The sequence below is a fragment of the Meles meles genome, chromosome 11 (genome assembly GCF_922984935.1).
Source record: "Meles meles chromosome 11, mMelMel3.1 paternal haplotype, whole genome shotgun sequence".
NCBI classification, from domain to species: domain Eukaryota; kingdom Metazoa; phylum Chordata; class Mammalia; order Carnivora; family Mustelidae; genus Meles; species Meles meles.
In genome coordinates this window covers 6,135,550-6,157,556 of record NC_060076.1, presented here as the reverse complement: position 1 = coordinate 6,157,556, position 22,007 = coordinate 6,135,550, and the positions used below count along the sequence as shown (strand labels likewise).

At 56.4% G+C, this 22,007-nt stretch overlaps 1 protein-coding gene across 2 annotated transcripts; it reads right to left on the bottom strand.

Annotated features, from left to right (window-relative positions):
• Nucleotides 1–77: 77 nt before the first annotated feature.
• Nucleotides 78–6,091, bottom strand: ASB6 (ankyrin repeat and SOCS box containing 6). 2 transcript variants are annotated; one of them, XM_046022921.1, is made up of 6 exons: nt 5,374–6,077; nt 3,757–3,938; nt 2,691–2,797; nt 2,473–2,581; nt 1,766–1,852; nt 78–1,642 (listed from the first exon to the last, which is right to left on the bottom strand). In XM_046022921.1, exons 1-6 carry the CDS (start codon nt 5,484–5,486, stop codon nt 975–977), a joined length of 1,266 nt encoding a protein of 421 aa, XP_045878877.1. In that variant the 5' UTR covers nt 5,487–6,077; the 3' UTR covers nt 78–974. The 2 variants fall into 2 exon arrangements, with proteins under 2 accessions (XP_045878877.1, XP_045878878.1); XM_046022922.1 differs by lacking the exon at nt 2,473–2,581 and having other exon boundaries at nt 1,538–1,642; nt 5,374–6,091.
• Between the last annotated feature and the right edge of the window lie 15,916 nt (nt 6,092–22,007).

The window sequence follows — 22,007 nt, the reverse complement described above, 5'->3', positions numbered from 1 at the left end:
CTAGATGCCGCCGTCCCCTCATGCCTCTCACTTCTCGGTGGGAGCCTCGGTCCTAGGCTGGGGAAGGGCGGGGAGGGAGCCAAAATGTCATACAAGGACCTTCACGGCCAAGAGCAGGATTTTACTGTATCACATATCCTTTAGTTGCCTCAGCTCGCCTCCCCGGCATCCACACAACTCACAAGGACCCACGGGACTGGGAGCGGGAGCGTGCGGGTGTGGCGTGGACAGCGCAGTCAGCCTGCAGTATTAGTAGCTTTCATCGTCAGATGAAGCCCTCACACGAGACATTTTGGAAAGGGCTGTCCCTGGTCACACAGGATTGCTTTTCAGCAGAAGGCACGTCCCCTGAGATCCTGGGTTTGGCACAGAGCTGCTGCCGGATTCCAGTCCCGCGCCTTGGGCCGGGCCATGGGTAATCTGGCCCCAGAGCGGCCAAAGGCGGCAGAGTCAGCTCAGCCTTCTCCCTAGCCCACCGAGAGCACTTCTGCAAGTGACCTAATAACCTAGTGTGGGGAGAGACGGGAGTGATGGGCCTCAGCGGGGTTGTGCCCCCACAGGCCCAGCACACGTCCTCCCGGCTTCAGCGGGGCCCCATGCAAGACAGACCAGCTCCCTGCGGCTCTCAGGGGCCCGAGAGAGCGACCCTGCCCCATACTCCCCGCAGAAGAACAAGGTGTACACTTGTCCCAAGTCTAAACCCGGTCCCTTTTCCCAACGTGGTTGAGACTTGGGGGTTCTGCCAAACAGAAGGGGAGTGGTCGCCCTGGAGGAACAGGGCCCTTTCCCACTGCCATGACTGCGGCTGCGGGGCTCCACCTGGCTTTCCTGGTACACAGTAAGGATCAAGTTCTGTCTCCCAACCTCGACCTTCCAACGGAAGGCCAGAAGGTTCTCCCCTAAGGCTGCTGCAGGTACAAAATCCACCAGCAGGCAGAGCTGCCCAGACCCTGCTCCCCTCGGTCTGGGGGTGGTCAGATGTCCTCGTCAATGGTACCGCTGTGCTCACTAAGGAGGTACCACTTCAGCCTGTCGGGTAGAGGCAGGGCTTTGACCTTCACGTCCACGGGCCAGGGCTGAAGATAGAGCCGGATGCAGACGCGACACAGGTGCTTGAGGGACGGAGGGTAGCTCTCCAGCTGCCTCAAGGAGAAGTGAAGGGCCTGGATCTTTTCTGCCAGGCTGCCCACGGGATGGATATCGAAGTTTTCAGGCAGCTGAAGTTTCTGGGAATTAGTCACCATGAGATCCAGGACGGTCTCGGCCTTGCGCAGGAGGTCCACGTGGCTCTCGTCTTCGGCACAGCCTGGGTGGGAGCAGAGCCTCTCAAAGACGACGTGGAAGCCGGACCAGCAGGACGCCCCGTGCAGCGAGCAGTTGTAGGCAGCCCCGGACTCCAGCAAGAAGCGCAGGAGCGGGAAGTGCGGTTTGAAGCCCTGGAGGCAGATGTGTGTGAGGGACTCGTGGGCCGGGCACTCGCTGGGGTCGGCCCCGTGGGCCAGCAGCAGCTGCGTGACTTGGAAGCAGAAGCGGCTGATCATCTGGGCCTCCTCTTTGTCCCCTCCCACGGTCTCCCCGAGCAGGAAGATGATGCAGGTGAACACCGTGTCCCCATCTTTGGTGGTGGCCTTGACATCTGCCCCTGCGAGAGCCAGTCAGGAAAAGAGAAGACGGCGGGAGGTCTTAACCCCTGCAAAGTAAGGCCGCCTGTGTGATGGGGGGAGGGGAGGGAAAGGCCTGGGAGCAGGCGGCAGGCGAGCCTCACCTCCTTCCAGCAGGAGCCGGATGTTCTCAGTGTTGTAGATCTGCACGCCGTCGCTGCTGGCCAAGGCGTGGAGCAGGGCGGTCTTTCCTATAGAAGGAAGAGGAGGAGGGGGAGTGGGGACCAGGAAGCCGCGGTCAGGACAACCCCAGAGGTGCAGAGGAAGCCACTCGGGATGAGAAAGTGAACTTCGTTTTTTTTGTCGTTTTTCCAGGATTTTATCTTGAAGTCATCTCTACACACAACGTGGGGCTTGAACTTGTAACTCTGAGCTCAAGAGCTGTGTGCTCTACCGACTGAGCCAGCCAGGCGCCCCCGGAAAGTGAACTTTAAAAACGATGGACCTTTCAGCTGAGGCTAAGGGTGACCGGTGTTTGGTCACTCTCTTTCTAACCACACAAAACCAGGAGCAGAATGGGCAGAAGAGGTGGAATTTTTCAGGACACTCAGACGCTACCTGAGATCCAAGAAGATAGTCGTGGCTCGCCCTCCCAGAAATACGGCCGCATGCACACCCTACTTCCCCCTACAGACAGACCTCAGGGGGCTGGCGTGGGGCCAACGGCTGCATCACTTCCCGAAAGCCTCTGCAGGTCGGCAAAAGGCACCTGCGGGCCTGGCCGCGCTGTGTCATCAGGCCTACCCACCATCCTGGGGGGCTCTGGCTCTCCCTCCCGAGGCGGCCGGCTTTCCCCGGGGAAGGCACCCACCATGCTTGTCAGCCGCATTGACATCTGCTCCGAGGTCCAGGAGGCGCTGCAGGCAGGGCAGGCGCTCGGGCTCCTCACTGGCCAGGTCCAAGGGGCTGCTCTCGTGGATCTGAGCCAAGAAAGCACAGCACGGTAGGCCTGGGGGGCTGGGGGCCCGGGAGGCCGCTCACGGCCACCCACCACACCCCTGCTTCTGAGTGGGCCAGACCCGCTCTTACCCGGTCCCTCCGGTTGATGTCGGCCCCGTGGCGCACCAGCAGCTCTACCATGTCTGGCTGGTTCCGCAGGACGGCGATATGCAGGGCCGTGTAGTACGTGACAGGGTCTGAAGGCACAGACACGGCTCGTGTCAGTCCTGCCTGTCCCCACCTGGCCTCCGGCTCAGCCCCAGCCCTCCCAGCACAGGGGACCCGGGCTTCTGGCACCACGAGGGGTCAGGACGGAGCCACTCCCCCCAGGAGCTGGAGCACAGGGGCTGGAGTCAGACATGGGGCGGGTCCCGGGGCGCAGGCAGCCCCTCTGTCTGGACTGGAGTCTCTTCTGTAAAACGGAACCATAAGACCGGGTGCCTCTGCTCAGGCTGCTGGGAGAGGGACCCCAACTGACGGCACCTGAAGCCGGGCAGTAACAACCACATTCCCAAAGCCAGTCTCCAAACCACAGACTTCAGAACGGCCCCGCCCCTCAGCTCTGCTGCCCTCCAAGAGCCTAGTGGCCTCTGAGCCTGTCCTCACGTGGGAGCCGAGGCAGGCCTGGCCACATCCCATGTCAGCTCCAGGACCCGCACTGGTCACAAGTCAGCCCTGCCCGTCTCCCGGCTGACCCTGCCCTCCCCGGTGAGAAAGCCAGAGAGGGAAGGAGAATGGCTCCATCTCCATCCCCGGGCACCTCCAGCCCAGAAGCCGACCGCGCCCTGCCACGATTTACACCCAGGGCTGCTTCTGTGCCTCCCTGTGGCATGGGCAGAAACACGAGATGGCTCAGAATAAGTGGCAGAAAACTGCTCTCCCTGAGCTCTGGGCATAGTGCCAGCAGCCGCATTTTCACGTTCACAGAAGCAGGGATTTAGCTGGGAAAGTTTGCTGATCAATCACATGGTAGAGGCAGCGACCAATTTTCTCTCGGACCAGCGGGGTCAGAGCCCCTCGAAAGCCCACAGGGGGACTGGGTTCCGCAGTCGCCACCCACGGAAGAAATAAGGGAAGCGCCTCCCAAGAGAACAAGAAAGGCAGAGCCACACTTTAAGCCACGTGTCCCCCTTAGCCCCTCTGGGCTCCAGCTGACCTTCGAAGTTGAGGCTGGCCCCGCTGCGCAGGAGAACGGCGGCCGCCCGGGTCAGCCCCAGCTCCGCCATCCTCAGCAGGGCACTGCTCACGCCTTCCTGGTAAAATGGAGAGTGGGCCTTTCTCTCCAGCAGCTCGGTGAGAACAAGGATTCGGCTCTCCTCGCTGGCAACATAACCGGGCCTGGGGCAGCAAAGAGGTGGATCGGTTGGCGGGGGGTGGGGGAGCAGCTGTGGGACCAGCTAGCCTGGGCACCCTGTGGGTGGGCGGTCTCCTGCTGTCATCACCCCCCCCCAAGGTAGGGCCCTGGTTCTGTGGGGCAGAAAGTCTCCGAAAAGGCCTGTGGTTGCAAGAGAGCAAGTTGCATCTTTTAACTCAAGCTGACTCCTCGGGTTTGCTAAGAAAGAACTGGGGCTGTCTCCAGCCTCCTCCCCAGTTGCCCAGACAATCTGGTCCCGCTCAGGTACAAAGCCTCACACAGCTGTGCGGCTGGGCCCGAAGGGAACCGTTGCAGCCCAGAGCAGGAAGCGGACACTGACAACCCCTCCGCGGACACTGAGCATCCCTGAGCTGCCGAGGGCAGCCAGACCAGACCAGACCAGACCAGGCAACCCCCAGGCCCTACTGCCCCCCCGCTCACACTCAAGAGACGCTTAACCTCCTGGTCCCCAGAAGGCTGAGCGTACACAAGGCCCTTCACGCCCCAGCCCCCACCCCACCTGCCCGCCAGCAGTGACCTCCAGAACTTCTGTAGCTTTCCACTAGAGCTCAGGCCCACAGACAGCTCTGTGAACCTGCAATTACCGGGATCAAGGTGCCATCCTTACTGCTTGGGCAGGATTCCATCTCCTTCCCCAGCCCGGGAGGATGCCCAGGGCACCATGGATACAAAGCAAAAATTCTGGAACTACAAAAAGGCATGTCGCACCCACTTTGCTGCCCTGCTCTCAAGCCCAGAACAGCCTCCAAGTTAAGGAAACCCCTTATGCTGTTTTCAGAACACGCCTCCAAGTGAACAGAGCAGTGATGAAGAAAGCCTGTTTCCACCGAAGACCCTAGAGACACGCATAGTACCCACTGCCTCTGAAACACAGCCCTACCTCTTCTTTCCTCTGCTCTTGCCTCCATTGCACCGAATGTACATACACCTGACTCACGCTCGTGTGTCTCTGAAGCACAAGCATCGCGGACGCTGGGGGTTTGTTTAGCTCACTGCTGTAGCCCTGAACACCCTTCCCACAGGTGCGGGGATACACCGGTTCTTGTCGTCAAATGCAGACTCGGCTACAGAGCTCATCTTCGCACCGTTCTGGGGTAAAAACCGAGGCCCTCGCAGACTCCACCCTGCTCCCTCGCAACCCGCAGCAGGCACGCTGGGCACTGGGTGGGGCACCGAGGCCGGCCTCCCTGCGCGGGCCTGGAACACCCTCCGCCCTGCAAAGGGCAAGATTTGGGCGGGGTGCAGGGGCTCCCGCTCAAAGCAACCCAACTCCGGCCTCCGCCTGCCCCTTCACCTGTCCACTGGGGACACAGCCACCCCCACCCCCACCCCGCTTGTGGTGACAATTCAAGGGAAGCAGCGCCAGCTCGGCCCGCCCGCGGCAAGGAAGCTAGTTACCCGTCCAGGGGCTCCTGCCGCTCGGGGTCCTGGATCCCCAAGGAGCCCAGAATCGCATCCACCAGCGGCTGGTACTCGAAGATGATCCTCCGGAAGCCGTGCAGGAACGGCATCGCGGCGGCCTGGGGCGCGGCAGGACGGCCGCACCTTCGGGCGAGGCAGAGAAGCAGACTGAACGCTTTTCCGAGGCCACGGGCTTGACCCGGCTTCTGCTGGTCCGGCCCCCGCGCCCCGCCGCCCACCCCGCTGCTCCGCGCCGGAAGTGACCCTCGCACTTCGCACTTCCGGCCCGCGCCGGCCGGGGAAGCCACCGATGGCGACAGCGCCCCCTTTGGGGTCGGAGGACCACGGCGGGCCCCCAGAGTGAGCAGTGGGTAACCCGGAGGTGTGCCCGGGGGGAGTGAGTAGAGCGCGCGGACCACCCTGGCAAACCGGATCCCGGCCCAAGGCGGGCCCGTCTCTGCCAGCCCCAGCCCGGCCCGGCCCTGCTCCGCCCTGCGATCCCGCCCGCGGCCGCTGGGCGCCGTCCGAGCTCCGCCGGCCTCTGTCCGAGTTCCCCGGGCGGTGGAGGTGACTCGAACCCCGGGAGCTGCCGAGCTCCCTGGACTCGGATCCGACCCGGGCTCCTTCGGGCTTCGCCTGGCTCTCGCCGTCCCCCACGCTGAGTGGACGCCCACCAGCCCCGCCGGGCGGCGGGGCAATTCCTTACTTTCTGTCCCCTGGAGCTCCTGGCCCTGCGGGCTACCAGCGCCTTCCACTTTTCTGCCTTGATGGACTCGATGAACTTTAATTTACTCATCCGTAAAACGGGGGTAATCGCACCCACCCAAGTTCTTGGCTCAAGAGCTCTGTTAGTGTCAGGGACGTGGAGTCTACAAGGAAGGAACCCAAGTCTGGGGCCCCTCTGGGGCTTAGACATCTTCCCTTAGCCATCCGCTGGAACCTCAACCACCTCGAGTCCCCACATCCGAGCCCTGATGTCTTCATGATTCTGGAAAGTCCTTTCTGAAGAGGCGTGGGGGTCCCAGCGTTCGCATCGCGCCTTGGCCAACCGCCCCCTCCCCCCCCGCCCCCCCCCCCCCCCCCCCGCCACCGCCCCACTCCATGCGCCCCTGGGAAGTCTCTCCCATCTGGCACCTGCCAGAGATGAGAGCTGTTGAGGGAAGGAGAAAAGGTCTAGAGAGGCATTTGAAGACAATCCGATGTGTCTGTTCGGCTCCCCCACCAAGAACAGAACAGATCCAAGAAAGCCAATCCAAAGCACTCCCCCCAGGTCTGGCTCTGGGGGGGCCCAGGAGGGGCTAGCGGGCAGCAGGGGCTGCATAATTCATTGCTGGCTGTTATTGTTGTTAAGTTTACAAGGTTGTCTGCAGATCAAATGACAAGCTATAAAAATCCCCACCGGGCACTCAAAACACCTTTATGCCTCTACCTCTACTGCCTAGAAGGGCCAGAAGGAGGGGTGGGTGGGCAGCTTGGGCTTGGCAGAAGGGACTGCAGACCCCCAGTCCACGGCTCCCAGTAAGTGCCTGCCTGGGTTCTCGCTCCAGGAAAGAGAAATGTCTTCTTCCTTCTCTTCCCCGTCTCCTCTACCTCCTTTTTTTTTTTTTTTTTACGATTTTATTTATTTGAGAGCGAGAGAGCATGAGCAGGGTGAGGGGCAGAGGGAGGGAGAGAAGCAGATTCCCGGCTGAGCAGGGAGCCCGATGCAGGGCTCCATCCCAAGACCCTGAGATCATGACCTGAGCCCAAGGCACATCCTTAACTAACTAAGCCACCCGGATCCCCCAAGGGGTGTCTTCTCAAGTGACATTGGGAAATTCTGCCCACACTGATACGGATCTTTCCATCTTATCTTGTAAAATCAGAAGATTGGGCACCCGGGACCCAAACTCCCATCTGGCAACAACGAGTATCAGAATGGGGCCCTTGCTTCAGTACGCCTCAGTCTCCCCAGGGTTACCCTGGAGGGGGTGCTTGGGCATGTCTACCCCTATTTGAAGGGTCCACACCCTGCTTCTCGATCCCAAGGTCCTGAGTGGTGTAGCAGCCGACAGGCAACCCAAGGAGCTTCTCAGCCCTTCCCATTTGATTCAGGGTCACTAGCCCCATAGCACAGGTCAGGGAACTGGGTGCCTCTGGGCACGTGGTGAGTAACTGGAGGAGGCCTGTTTAGAATGGGGTCCAGGACAGACGTGGGGGTACCACCTGGGCTGAGGCTTGTTTCTGCATGGTTCCACCCGTTTCCTAAGGCTGTCATAACAAAGCATCACAGACCAGGCAGCTGGAAACAACAGAAATGGATTCCCTCCCAGTTCTGGGAGCCGGAAGTCTGAAATCGAAGTGTCGACAGGCAGGGACGGAGCTCGGTCCAAAGACCCTAGGGAAAGTTCCTTTCTTCCCTCTGCCAGCTTCTGGGGGCCCCAGGCGCTCCTTGGCTTGTGACAGTTCCACTCCCATTTCCACGCCCCTCAGTGTTCACCTGCCCTTCCTCCCTGTGTCTGTGTCTCTGTCCAAATCTCCTTGTCCTTTCTTTTTTTTTTTTTAAGATTTATTTATTTATTTGACAGAGAGAGAGATATCACATAGGCAGAGAGAGAAGGGAAAGCAGGCTCCCCGCTGAGCAGAGAGCCCGATGTGGGGCTCGATCCCAGGACCCTGAGATCATGACCCGAGCTGAAAGCAGAGGTTTTAACCCACTGAGCCACCCAGGCGTCCCTCCTTGTCCTTCCTAACTGACACCAGTCATGGGATTTAGGACCCATCCTCATCTGGTAGGAATTCATTTTAACTTGATTATATTTGCAAAAACAATAACAAAAAGCTCTATTTCCAAATGAGATCACAGTCAAAAGTACCAGAGGCTAGGATTAGAACATGTCTCTTTGGAGGACACGGTTAAGACAGCTCGGATGGGTGACCCCGGCACGTCCCTTCTGGTCTCTGGGTCTCAGTTCCTTGAACCCTGTAACCTGAAGGGCCTTCAGCTCTGAGAGTCTCGAAGCCAATAAAGGGGTCCTTGATGTCGCTGGTGGGCTCTGCCAACAAGAAAACTCTAATTGTCTTGTGGCCAGGAAAGGAACAGTGATGACTTAGCTTTTCTTTACTGAGCCTTTCTGATGTGCCCAGCACCGGGCTAATCTTAATGAACCCCATTAGTAAATGATGGTATTATGCTATTTTTCAAACGAGGAAAGAGGCTCAGAGAGGTTTGGAGGCTGGCCCAATGTTGCACAGCTAGGTTGAGACTCCAGCTGAGGCCTGGACGTGGCCTACATCTGGCCTTCAGTGTGGAGTGTCCCACAGCTCCTCTGGGTGTGGGCCCAAGAGGGTCTGCCCAAGCAGGAGTAAGGGGCTGACCCCTGCTCTGTCACAGGCCCTGAGCAGTACACTGTGGAGCCAGGGCCTGTCGCCTGCCTGTCGCCCAGGCTCCTGTCTTTAGAAAACTCCTTGACCCCTGACCTCCCTCCTGTCAGCAAGGGCAACCTTGTTTCCTCCATCTGTCTCCCATTAAGCCTCTGTCACTCAGAGCCTCTGATTTAAGTTCGGAACCTTCTCTCTTCTTTCCTTGCCATTGCCTCTCCCTGCCCTGCCAGCCTAGCCACTTTCCGCCACCGAATTCCAGGATTCCCAGGCAGGTTGGGGGGTTCTGGAGCCAAGCACCCAGTGCTCCGACTCTGGATGGGTCTGCCCCTGCCCCAGGGAGTTTGACTGTCCAATGTACAGAGAGGGATAACCTTAATATATAAAGAACTCTAAAAATCAACAAGAAGAAAGCAAAAACACTGCCAGAAAAATGGGCAAAGGACATGCAACAGGTGAGTCCCAAAGGATGAAAAACTGTTAACAAACACGAGGGGAGAAGTTTAGACTCTAGCTGTCCAGCCAACAGTGGTAATAACCAGCACCCTTCACACAAGATTCTGCCTTATAGCAGTTCAACGAAGCGAGTCAGAGAATAGTAGGTACTATATGATTCCCACCGAGGGAAAAGTGGTGTTTGTATGTGTACCCATATATGCACGGGTCCCTAAGCAGGGGTCGCTGTTGAGGGCCACATACTATGTTCGTGGTGGCTGATCCTGGGTGCTGGGATCTGGGGCACTTTGATCTTCTTTGTGTTTCTGTGTATTTTCTATCTTTTTACTAATGAGCGTCTTGCCTGGGACTCAAGACGCTCAATTAGCCACAGGCAGGAAATCAGGCCGTGCACACTCCTCCGTGCACACTGCCTAGAGTTGGAGGGCAGGCCGTGAGCGCCAGGGCCAGGCCCCGTTCTGTCCACAGAATCTAGCTCCTTCTAGCACACAGGTCACCTTCCCAGCATACAGGTCACTTGCCCTGGAGGGCCCCCCAGTCCCCAACCTCTGGGCCCTCCCAGCCTGGATTAGCACATCATTCGTTTGCTTCCCCGGTCCTCTGGGACACCACAGGGCCCAGCCTGACGATGACTGATACACGGAGAACAACGGCAGCCTTTGGTCGAGTACTTCCTCTGTCCCATGAATTAGATTAGAAGCTCGACGTGCGTGATCTCATTGACGAGTCATAACACCCAGGAGGGACGCAGGGGCAGGATTCCCGCGTCATCCTCTGAGGCTCAGAGACAGGACTGGCCCACTGGGGGCCGGTGAGCTCCCGGGGTGGGGGCAGGGAACCCAGTCAGAATTCACACCCAGAGCCTGGCTCTTGACCTTGGAGCCCCCGCTCAGGACGCCTGCCACCCCCACCCCGCCCCCGGCTCTCACACGCTCACACACACTTGCTCTCACACTCAGACACGCTCACGCCCCTACCCAGACAACAGACTCTCCCACGTCATCCTGAACGCTCACACGTGTGCGTTGGTCACACTCACAAGACATTCTCACACCCTGTCACACTCCCGCCAACATATTCTCACACACACCGCCTCTCTCACGCCAATGCATACTTGCTCAGACACGCCATCGTGCACACTCACGCCCTCTGTGACTCTCTCACGCACACGCTCCCACGCAGGGCGGGCGGCCCCGGGGAAGGGCTGGTCCTGCCCCATTCCCAGGACTTTCCCCCTCCCCAGACCCCTCTCAGCAGCCAGGTCGGTCCCTTATAAGGCCCTTGAGGGGAACGTGGGGGGAAGGCCCCCCTTTTATTGCTCCTCTTTTGATTTGGCTGAGTTTCCATAAAGTGAGATATTTGGACAACATGGCAGTCCGCCATAAGGAATATTCTTTTCTCTACTTGGTGGACGGCCTCCAGCTTCAGCCCCTGGCACGTCCCAGGGGCACTGAGGCGTGGAGATGGAGGGTTGGGGGTATTTGTGAAGGGAACGGGACCGGAGCCCCCCTCCTTCCCCAGCTTCCTCCGGTCTGCACTTCTCCTTTGGCCCCCCTCTCCCTTCCTCTCCTTCCCCCTCCCCTACACCCTGACCCCAGGCTGACCCCTGACCCTCATGACCTGAGCCTGCTCAGCCCTGTTTGGCAGGACAAGGCCCCAATTCTCTGATCCCAGAGGCCCAACCCTCTGTGGGCTCAGGGGGGAAACTGAGGGACCGGGAGGCCAGGAGGAGGAGTGGGTGATGGGATCTTGGTTGGGCTGGGGAGGACTCTCCTGGCCCCTCCTTCCTTCCATCTGCTCCCCTCAGAGGCCCTGAAGAGCATTTTGGGGACCCTGACTCCCAGGAACCCTGCCCCTGCTGGCCAGAGCCCCCTGCTCTAAGGGCAGCCAGCTCCCTGACATGGTCTCCGCTCCACACAGTCACTGCCAGGCGGTCCTGGTGCCAGATTCTTCCAGACCAGGTGAGTCCTCAGGGCCTCAGAAGCCCAGGGGGACAGGCTGAAAAGGCACTTGGAGCCTGTCTTAGCTGCTCCTGCCGCCATAACAAACTACCATAGCCTGAGGGACTTAAACAACGGCCATTTATTCCTCAGCGTTCTGGATGCTGGGGAGGGAGTCCAAGATCAAGACGCCAGCAAGGCAGGTTTCATCCGGAGGCCTCACCATTGTCTGGCTAGGGGCTCCCCTCTTCCTGGGGGGGCCGCTGATGGCGCTTCCTCTTCCTGGAAGGGCGCGGATCCCATCCTGGGGGCTCCCCCTCGTGACCTCATGGAACCTCATGACCTTCCAATGGCCCGACCTCCTGACATCATCACCTTGGAGGTTAGGGCTTCAACATATGAACTTGGGGGACACAAACGTTCAGTCCCTCAGACCCCTCACCCCAAGACAGGAGGCCTCCGGGGCTCAGGCTCTGGCCTGGCCCTTTCTCAGCCTCACTGGCCCATCTACACAAGACAGTGGTGGTCTTGGGGCTTGACTCCATGCTTTCTTGTTCCAGAAATCAGGGGCCTACTGAAAGTGACCTTTAGCTTTCCATGGGGGAACCATCCTGAGAAATAGCGCCCCCCTTTCCCTGGCTTACCCTCACCTTGTAAATGCTGGTCAGCCTGCCTGTGTTTCTCCTGTCCCTGGCAAGCGGGTCTGTGTGGTCTTGGCCCTGGCCTTGCCCTCTCTGAGCCAAATGGGGTGTGGGGAAGGTCCCCAGGAGGTCTGAGCCTGCCCCATCTCTGGCTGGTCCATGAGCCCAGAGTCTTGATCCCAGAGACTATCCCGTCGTCTGAAGACGGCTGGTGCCCAGTTGGCCTCAGTTCCTGGCAGGCCAGCCCAGAGACAGAGAGCTCAAAGGAAGGGACCAGTGGGCCCCCTCCAGCCACTGTAGCCAGGCGTGGTCAGGCTCTGCCAAGGGAGGGCTCAGAGCCCTGGGGGAAGGAGGGAGGGCAGAGGCGGGCACAGCATCCTTCGTGCCCCCCCCCCCCCCAGAAAGCCCTCCACTCCACCCCCCCGGCCGTGCTTGGCAGAGCGGACGCAGGAAGAATCTGGTCGGCCATCCGTCAGGGAGACAGAGTGGGCCCGCTCGAGGAGGGGAGCCGGGAAATTTGATCATTAAGAAACCCTCCTGGCTGTCTGGGGGAATTTAATTAAATTGCTGGAGAAAGCTAGGAGAGAAGACCACATCTGGAACCAATATGTGGGCTTTGATTTTTTCCTCCTCTCTCTCTCTCCCTCTCTCTCTCTCCCGCTCTCTCGCTCTCCTTCCCTCCTTCCCTCTTCCCATCTCACCACGTAAAAGGAACACAGTTGAGCCCTGGAGTACTGGTTCCTCTGGGACAGGATTCCTGGCAGAGGCGGAGAGAAAACCACAGGCGGGGACACAGACCGAGGGGAGGGAATAGAGATGAAGTCTGAGACGGAGATGGGGCGGGAGAGCTAGGGAAGAAGGGGTGTGGGGCCAGGCTATGCCTTGAGATTTGGCTGTGGAGGTGTGAGCAGTGATAAGAGGTAAAGGCCCACTCTGTGGACCAAGAGAGTAATTCCGGAGGATTCCAGAAATCAGCACACCAGGCCAAGAGTCCTTCAGGCAGCCAGCATTTATGAAGGCCCTGGCCTGCTTGAAACACCCACTGTGGGGTGAAATGTCCCCACACCCTGAAGCGTGGATCCCCCAGTTACAGAGGAGAGGGAAGGGACTGGCCTAAGGTCACAGGGCACGTGAATGGCAGTGTCGGGAGGAGGGACTCGAACTCAGGCCTGTCTGGACGCCGTCGAGATGGGCTGTGCGAGCCCCTCTGACGGCTCTTACTTCACTCAGTGGCAGCCGCGTGGAAGGCGGGCAGGAAGCTCACTGGGTCCGGGAGGAGCAGAGGCGTTGCGGTGTCTCAGTTGTCCCTGTGGAGCAGGACCCCCAGGCCCCAGGCCCCCGCCCGGAGCTGGGCCAGAGTGGGTACTCAGAGGTGTGGGGATGCGTGGGTAGCTTCCCACCCTTGACCCCATGACTGAGCCATCGGCAAGGGCCTAGTCCCCTCTTTCGGCCACTTTGGCTCATTAACAAACCTGCCCCGGGTCTCAAGCCTACCCCGTCCTGCAGGATCCCAGAGCCCTCAGGCCCAAACAAGGCTCCCAGAGGCTCCTGCCAGCCAGGGCTATAGAAGGAGAACATGGTCCCCGGCTCTCGGCAGGCAAACTCTGGGGTAATTCCCTTCCTACCCCCAAACCCAGCTTCTTCCCTATAGCCCACATAGTGTGTGTTTGGGGGAGGGGACATCCCTTGATCACACCCGCCTCAGGATACCGAAGTCCTACTCACATCCAACATCTATTTCCCTCTCCCTCTGCAGGCAGTGAGCCCTGAGGGTGGGAACCGGCCTGTCCCTAGAGTAGCCCCAGGCCCAGGCCTGAGCGCTGGCCCAGGACAGAGCGGAGGCACACATTTGTGGAACGGGTGTCTCATGACCTCGGTGCGTGCAGGGGAGTTAATCACTTAATTCAAGCTCAAGAGCTTGGCAGGGAGGGGAAAGTGAGTCACAGTGAGACCAAAAAGGATGCTGTGGCAGGGCTCAGGTCCCTTGGAACCAGTCAGGTGGGAGGCTGTGTGGGTTCTCCCCACAGGCTGGGGCCCCTGCCCGGGTATCCTAGATCCAGCCGCCTTTCTTCTGCTGGATCCTGCTTGTGCCTCAGGAGTCCACTCAGTGCTCCTTCCTCTGGGAAGCCCTCCCTGCCTCCTCCCGGCCATGATCCCATGGTCCGCAGATCTTGCTGCTTCTCTGTCTTCTCTCTCTGGGCTGTCTGGGTCGCTGCTCTGTCCCTGTGCCCCAGCCCGGCCCCAGCCCCGGAAGGCACTCAGTGAAAACATGTCAGGGGGTACTGAGCCCCGCATTCAGGTGCAGCTGGCTTGTGAGCTGGGGGCGGGGCGGGGGGGAGCCGTGGGACAGGCCGATCCTGCCCACAGCCTCTGCTCTAGGTCTGGGGAAGCAGGAACAGTGGTGGTGACCGTGGGCTGCAGCCACAAGTGACGGCAAGTCCTGGGTGCCGGGGACCAAGCACATGCGAGGCATGTCCGGCAGAACCTTCCTACAGTCTCGGGGTCACCCCAGGGGGAGGGAGAGCGGGTTGCTCTTGTCAGCCCCATTTGGAAGATGAAGAAGGGAAGGTTTGGGGAAACTGGGCAGGGTTGGAGGCGGGGCTGGGACTGGAATTCCGTATTTCTACCTGGTGCGGGCAGGAAGGCCTCCTGCAGCCAAGCGAGCAGCACTGAGCCTGGGGTGAGGCAGGTGGGTGTTGGGGAAGGGAACGGACCCAAGGAGGCCGAAGGGCTGTACCGAGATCTGGGTGACTCGATGGGGGTGGGGTGGCAGGTCAGGGGCACAAATGCAACTTGGTCAAGACCCCAAGGGAGCAGGAGACCATGGCCCGCAGGCCATCCGGGGCCCCACTAATCTGAAACAAACACAGAGGGAGACGGCGGCGGGGTCCCTCTTGCCGGCCCTGACAGGGTGATGATATACAGAGTTTTAAATAAATGTATCTCATTAGGGACCTATTGTCTGGCAGGAGAAAAATGATGCCCTTCCCCACCCCTGCCTCCCCTCTTACCCCCCGAAAAGGGGGCAGGGAATCCAACGCTACAGCTAAAAAGGAAATTGCGTTAGTACAGATTGTTTTATTTAAAAAACCTTGACCTCCACTTCAAAAAAAGTCATTAGACATTCTCCTTCTCAAAGGCCGCCGGAGCTGTTATGGGGAGGTCTGTTCATTCTTCAATGACTTACTGTTCCCGCGCTGGGGGAAATGTGTGAGGGTCCGGGGGAGTAATTTAAGGCTCCCTGCAGAAAGGTGTGTAAATCTTTGCATGTCTAAAGAAACTTTACCAGACCACTAAGCCAGAGGAAAAGAAAACGGGCAGAGTCGCCCCCTGCCCCGAAACCCACCCTTTTTTCCGTTTCTTGCCTTTGGAACTCTGATCTCTTTGATGGTAAAAATGGTCATATTTCACCCCCAAAATATCAGCAATCAGCGAACGAAGGAAGTAGAAGCCCATGGGGAGTTTCACCGCCGATTAGGCCCTTGGTTTAATTATTTAACGCCTGCCTGGATTGTGCAGGCTGTGAACACACTCTGCTGGCGTGGGTTCAAGAACAAGTTATAAATAATAATAACCATTATAGCCCCAATTAAGCTGGTGAGCTGAAAGCCTCGTCCCCGCCCCCCTCTCTGCCTTCCTTCCCCGCCTTGTCCTCACCCGCTGCCTCCACCTTTGAGGCACATGCCCCCAGCACCCCCCCCCCCGCCATGCTGTGTGCTACGAGGAACCCCACACGCCTCACCCCGCTCACCGCAAAGTAATCACAGCAAGCTGGTGCGGGGCCCGGGAGGGAGCCAGGACAGGGCCCGAGGGCTCCGGAAGCCTTTGTGAAGGAGGCTCAGGTCTCCCTGGGCCTCGGCCTGTGCCCCCGGCCCCAGGACACCCTTCCCCTGACTCCCAGAGAAGGCGAGACAGGCGTGCTAAGGACAGTGTTCCAGAAGACAGCTGCGGCGAGAGACCGGTCCCCAGTTTGGAATTGGTCATTTCCCTTGTGAGCCTCAGTTTCTCTACCTGTAACAAGAGGGAGTTCTCCATCGGGGTCGCAACTGGTTGTCCCCGGGGTCCCAGCAGTCCAGAGCCCACGGCTTGGAAGAGGTGTTTGTTGGAACAGAGTGGGCGGCCTGTCCGAGTCTATCTAGGCCTGGGGTGCTTGGGCTCCGCGACTGGACAGCACGTCCCCAGCCTTCAGGGCCTTTTCTTCACACCCGTGGACGACGTTTGTCAATTTCTTCCCACACGCCAGGCCCACTCTGCCGGTGACGTAGGCCCTGTCGTTGCCTCCGGCCGACAGACCAGGGAACCCAAGTCCAGAGAGGGGAAGGGGCTTAAAGGGACCCATTGGCCCCACTGGAAAGTGTCCAACACAAGGCCACTGCATCCCCCAAATCTAAAACCGAAATGGAAAAGCAGGAAGGCCACACGGAAGCTGGTCTGGAGGTAACGGGGTACTCTGTTTCAGCCAACCACAGTCGAGCTCCTTGTTTCCCCTCTTCTCATGACTGCATTTGGCTAACCTTAAAAAAAAAGAGGGGGGGCCTGGGTGGGTCAGTCATTAAGTGTCTGCTTTTGGCTCGGGTCGTGATCCCAGGGTCCAGGGATCGAGCCCCACATTGGGCTTCGTGCTCAGTGGGAAGCCTGCTTCTCCCTCTCCTACTCCCCCTGCTTGTGTTCCTGTTCTCACTCTCTCTCTCTCTCTCTCTCTCTCTGTCAAATAAATAAATAAAATCTTTGGAAAAAAATGCCATGTGGAAGGAGAAGAGAAGAGAAGGTAATACACTGACTTACCATAGGGGCAGATAAAGTTGCTGTGACTTTGTCTTCCAAAGGCAAGGCAAAAAGGGAAGTGCAATGATTGGCCAGGTCTCATTATTTTGTTTGTTTGTGTGTGTGGTTTTTTTAAAGATTTTATTTATTTACTTGACAGAGAGAGAGAGAGAGAGAGACAGAGTGGGAACACAAGCAGGGGGAGTGGGAGAGGGAGAAGCAGGCTTCTGGCTGAGCAGGGAGTCAGATGCGGGGCTCGATCCCAGAACCCTGGGATCATCACCTGAGCCAAAGGCAGATGCTTAATGACCGACCACCTAGGCACCCCCATATTTGTGGTTATTGTTGTTGTTTGTTGTTTTCTTTTTTAAGAATAGACCATAATTCTTCAAGGGAAACACTAAACTTCCTACTCCTAAATTCTCATAGAACAGCTTGGCACAGTGGTTAAGAGCCTCACAAATCTAGTGGGACACAGAGTGTAAGCTTTCTGAGCCTCAGTTTCCCCTCCTGGCACGGTATCTGTGAGGATGTTGCAAGACCGTGTGGTCAGTAGATCGCCTGGCTCTCAGAAACGCTCGTGAGATGTGAGCCCCTCTCTTAGAGGGAGTGTCTCTATCTCTGGATTTCCAGGTGAGGCAGAAACATTTTTCAAAGGGGCATAATATTTCAACCCTTGCCAAGAGCTGAGAACCAGTCACTTCAGCAGGATATCCCGGCCGGGAGATCCCCCAGGGAGGAAACTGAGGCTTGGGAAAAAGTCTGGGCAGCGAGCTGAGGGAGCGAGCCCGATGTCCTGCCCCGTTGGGCTTGGCTGTACTTCCCACGGGGTGGACAGGGGTCTGGGATGCGCGGGGAGCCCCGCTGTGATGGCAGCCTGACACAATATTTACAGAACCCTGCCATCTGTCACGGTCATGCCTGGTCACGTCTGAGTCACATCAGCCTGCAGTGTTTACGATTCCCCAGACGCGCAAGAGTGAACACTGCTGAGCCTGTGTGGCTCTGTGGGCCGTCCCTGAGAAACCATCTCCTTAAGAAGAGGCTCCTGGGTTTGTGGCCACTGGAACCGATCAGGTGACCCGGAAGAGCCTCAGGATTCCATGTCGTCCCTGGTCTCTGCTTACCCATCTGTGAAATGGGCCTGGTCCTTGAGTGATTGACAGCCAACGGTCTTGCCAAGGTTGTTGTGACCAAGGAATGACATTGATATAACTCCGGGAGAAATAGGAAAGCATTGCAGTAGAAACATGGGTAGTGACCACAAACAGAAATTTTCGAAATGAGAGATGCAAAAGGTCATTAAATACCAAAAATCTGGGATGCCCGGGTGGCTCAGTCAGTTAAGCTGCTGCCTTTGGCTCAGGTCGTGATCCCAGGGTCCTGGAATCGAGTCCTGCATCCGGCTCCTTGCTCATCGGGGAGCCTGCCTCTCTCTCGCCTGCCGTGCTGCCTGCTTGTGCTTTCTCTCTCTCTTTCTCTCTCTCTGACAAATAAATAAAATCTTAAGAAAAAAAATTTACCTTCAGCAATAATTCAATGTATGCAGGTTGAAACAGGAAATGCCTTTCAAAATTGAGAATAAATTATTATTACCCCTCTGGCTCAGCCCTGCTTACAAAAAGGGGCAGCCATCAACACCCGGGTGTCACGCTGCCCTGGGACCCGTGGTGAAGTCCAAGATCATCACAAAGAGAACCAAGAAGTTCATCTGGTCCCAGGGAGACTGATAGGTCAAAATGAAATGTAACCGGCACTGGCCAGTTGAATTCACTGGATTCAGAGATGGCTTGGGGGCCAGTTCTTGAGGCCCAGCGGTGCTTATAAGAGCAACAAGAAAACAAAGTGCATACCACCCAGCGGCTTCCAGAAGTTTCTGATCCACACCATCAAGGCGCTGGAAGTAACGATGGTGCTGGCGTGAGTCAGGCACCCATCCCAGCCCCAGGCTGCACGGGGAAGAACACGAACATATTGCTCACGTGCACGTTTTATTTGTGTCCAATAAATCCAGAAAGACATTGCTGTAAACAAACAAGCAAACCAGCTCACGTTAACCGGGGCCGCAGAGACCCAGGAGTAGACATTGATACAACCTTTCTTGAGGCGATCCGGCAATAATGATCAAAAGTCTTAAATCTTTGGCAGCATCTTTGACTCAGGGTGTGAGTTCTGTATTTGCTGCTGTAACAAATGATCCCAAGCCTTGTATTTTAAACCGATACGAATGCATTAACTTTCCAGCCTAGAGATCAGAGAGTCCTGGGCTGAAACAAAGTGGGGCTGGGCAGGGGTGCATTTCCTTCTACAGGCTCTGGGGAAGACGACTCTGTTTCCTTGCTTTTCCAGCTCCTAGAGGCTGTCCACCTTACTTGTGGCTGCTTTCCTCCTTCTTCAAAGCCAGTGAGTTTTTCTCACATTGTATGGCTCTGACCCTGGCCCCCTTACCTCCCTTGTCCACTTTAAAGGACCACGTGATTACACCCTGTAATCTAAAAGGATCTCCTTAACTTAAGGTCACCTGAGAGGCAAGCTTAATTCCATCTACTACCAAATCCGCGAATTCCGGGGATTATGAGGTGGACATCTTTGGGAGGCTATTATCAGCCTACCATATTGACATCCTAGGTATTTATTATCAAGAAAAGAAGTATGGACGTATAACAGTAGGGACTGATGCGTCCCTGGGCTTTCATTAAAGATAGTGGTGGACGAGACAGTCAGCAACTTACAAAAGGTTGTTACATTGTAGTTCGACTTACAATATCTTGACTTACAAGATGATCTTTGTCTATCTAGAATATAGATAAAAGCTAGAAAGATATACTCGAAAATTATTTTTAGCTCATTCCTTTTCCTTGTCGTATTGCTTTCCTTGGCCTTCAATATTGAATAAATACAGCGATTATCCTCAATCTCTCTCCTTAAACCAACTTTAAAAATTTTTTTTTAATTTTTAATTAACATATAGTGTATTATTAGCCCCAGGGGTACAGGTCTGTGAATCACCAGGTTTATACTCTTCACAGCACTCGCCATAGCACATACCCTCCCCAGTCTCCATAACCCCACCACCCTCTCCTGACCCCCCTCCTCCCCCACCCCCCGCAACCCTCAGTTTGTTTTGTGAAATTAAGAGTCTCTTATGGCCTTAAACCAATCTTTAAAAAGTGTATTGAGTACTTACTCTGAGTCAGAGAGCTCTTACAATGGGATATATGTGATTTTTATTTCCTTAATTTTATTTATGTTTTCTAAAATCTCTAAGCATCTTATTTCTGTGGTAAGAAAATTAACTCTTTTTTTTTTTTTTTTAGCACATTAGCTTTTGAGACTCAGGTAAATATGCATTTCTTTTTTTTTTTTCTTTTAAAGATTTTCTTTATTTATTTGCCAGAGAGATAGAGAGAGCGGCAGGGGCAGAGGCACAGGGAGAAGCAGGCTCTCTGCTGAGCAGGGAGCCTGACGCGGGGCTCAATCCCAGGACCCCAAGATCATGACCTGAGCCAAGGGCAGATGCCTAACCAACTGAACCACGCAGGTGTCCCAAATATGCACTTCCACTCATGGTCAGACCTAGGATCCCCCTTCCAACAGACCCACCAATTAAGCATCAGCTTCTTCTCCATGGAATCTTCTCTGGTGAGCCAGGATCGTCTCTCTCCCCTTTATTTCTCCCCATCCCAGCTGCCGGGAGCAGGCCTGGTTCTATAAGCCCTCTTCGAACCAAGGTTCCCAACTGGGATCCTATTTACCCCTCATTCCCCGCTCTGAGTTAGCATCACAGCATTGATCTGTATGACCATGGAAATTATTTCTTTTCTAGCCGTATCCCTTTGGGGTAATGAGTTCTGTCCTCTTGGGGTTAACTGGAGTTTCCTTGGGTGCGTTTCCTTGCCACGACAGGCCTGGAGCTCTCTCTTGCTTAAAGCCTGAGCTTTGGAAAGAGGCTATGCCTCTCCTTCCCCACTCTGCCACGCCCGTACCACCCCGGCCCCCAGCCCCAGGACTGGTGAAGGTAGCAACAACTGAAGGGCAACAGCAGTAATAATAATAATAATAATAATAATAATAATGCCAAATTCGCAGGAATTCTTTGGGTTGGTCCCTTTATGATCCCCATGTACAGATGATGGGCCAGCCTCGGAGGGAACCAGTAAGTGACCTCCCCAAGGCCACACAGCTCGTAAGTGGCGGGGAAAATATCCAAACCCATGCCCCCCCCCCCCCACCAACTGCCGCTCCAGAGTCTGACTTCGCTACCACTGCCCTCCACTGCTCCTTGGAAGAGAAGTGTGGGAGTTTTTTTGTTTTGGTTTGTTTTTTTACGATTTTATTTATTTATTTGTCAGAGGGAGAGTGAGAGAGAGTGAGCACAAGCAGGGAGAGAAACAGGCTCCCCGCTGAGCAGAGAGCCTGATGCAGGACTCGATCCCAGGATCCTGGGATCATGACCTGAGCCAAAGGCAGATGCTTAACTGCTGAGCCATCTACACATCCCTTGGAATAAATGTTTTAGAAGTGGTAATTGTTGGGGCACCTGGGTGGCTCAGTGGGTTAAAGCCTCTGCTTTCGGCTCAGGTCATGATCCCAGGGTCCTGGGATCGAGCCCCGCATCTGGCTCTCTGCTCAGCGGGGAGCCTGCTTCCCTTCCTCTCTCTCTGGCTGCCTCTCTGCCTACCTGTGATCTCTGTCTGTCAAATAAATAAATAAAATCTTCAAAAAAATTTTTTTTAAAAGTGGTAATTGTTGACACAGTGCTCACTGCATACAAGGTTCCCCACAATATATAGATCGATCTGTTGACCTATTGATCTATATCTATATCAACTTACTCAATTCTCCTAACAGCCCATTTTACAGATGAGATAACTGAGAGGAACAGTGTAAAGAGACTTCTAAGGTCCACAGCTAGGAAGATCAAGGCCTGGATTTTAACCCAGAAGGCTGGGGCCAGACCATCCTCATCGCACAGAGATCCAGGACATAACCTCTCTGTACGTGTAGGATGAGTGAATGACCAAGCTGACGGAGGAAGCCGCTGTGACTGAGACTCACTCACTATACCTCCTGGCCCTGGGCCTCACTTTACCCACCTGTTCAATGGAAGAGCTTGGACAAAACAATCTGGTTCTCCGAGCTCTAGAAGGAGCCTCTGCCTTTGCTGCCTCAGTTTCCTCATCTGTCATCCAAGGGAATGGGACATAGACCATTTCCTGGGCCCTTCCCAGGTCCACAGGCCCATCCTGACAGTACCCTCCCTGTATTCCAGGCCCTGGGCCCAAGATTTCACCTGCAGAATCCCCCTAGTGCCCAGGAGACTGGTACTTCTTTCGGCGCAACCTATGGGGGAGAAGCTGGGGGTCAGGAAAGGGAAGGCGACCGGCTGGAGGCCAGCATGAGACAGAGCTGAGCCTGGAACCTGGACTCTGACACCGAAGCTGTTTGAGACACTCAGCAGCCCTTTTCC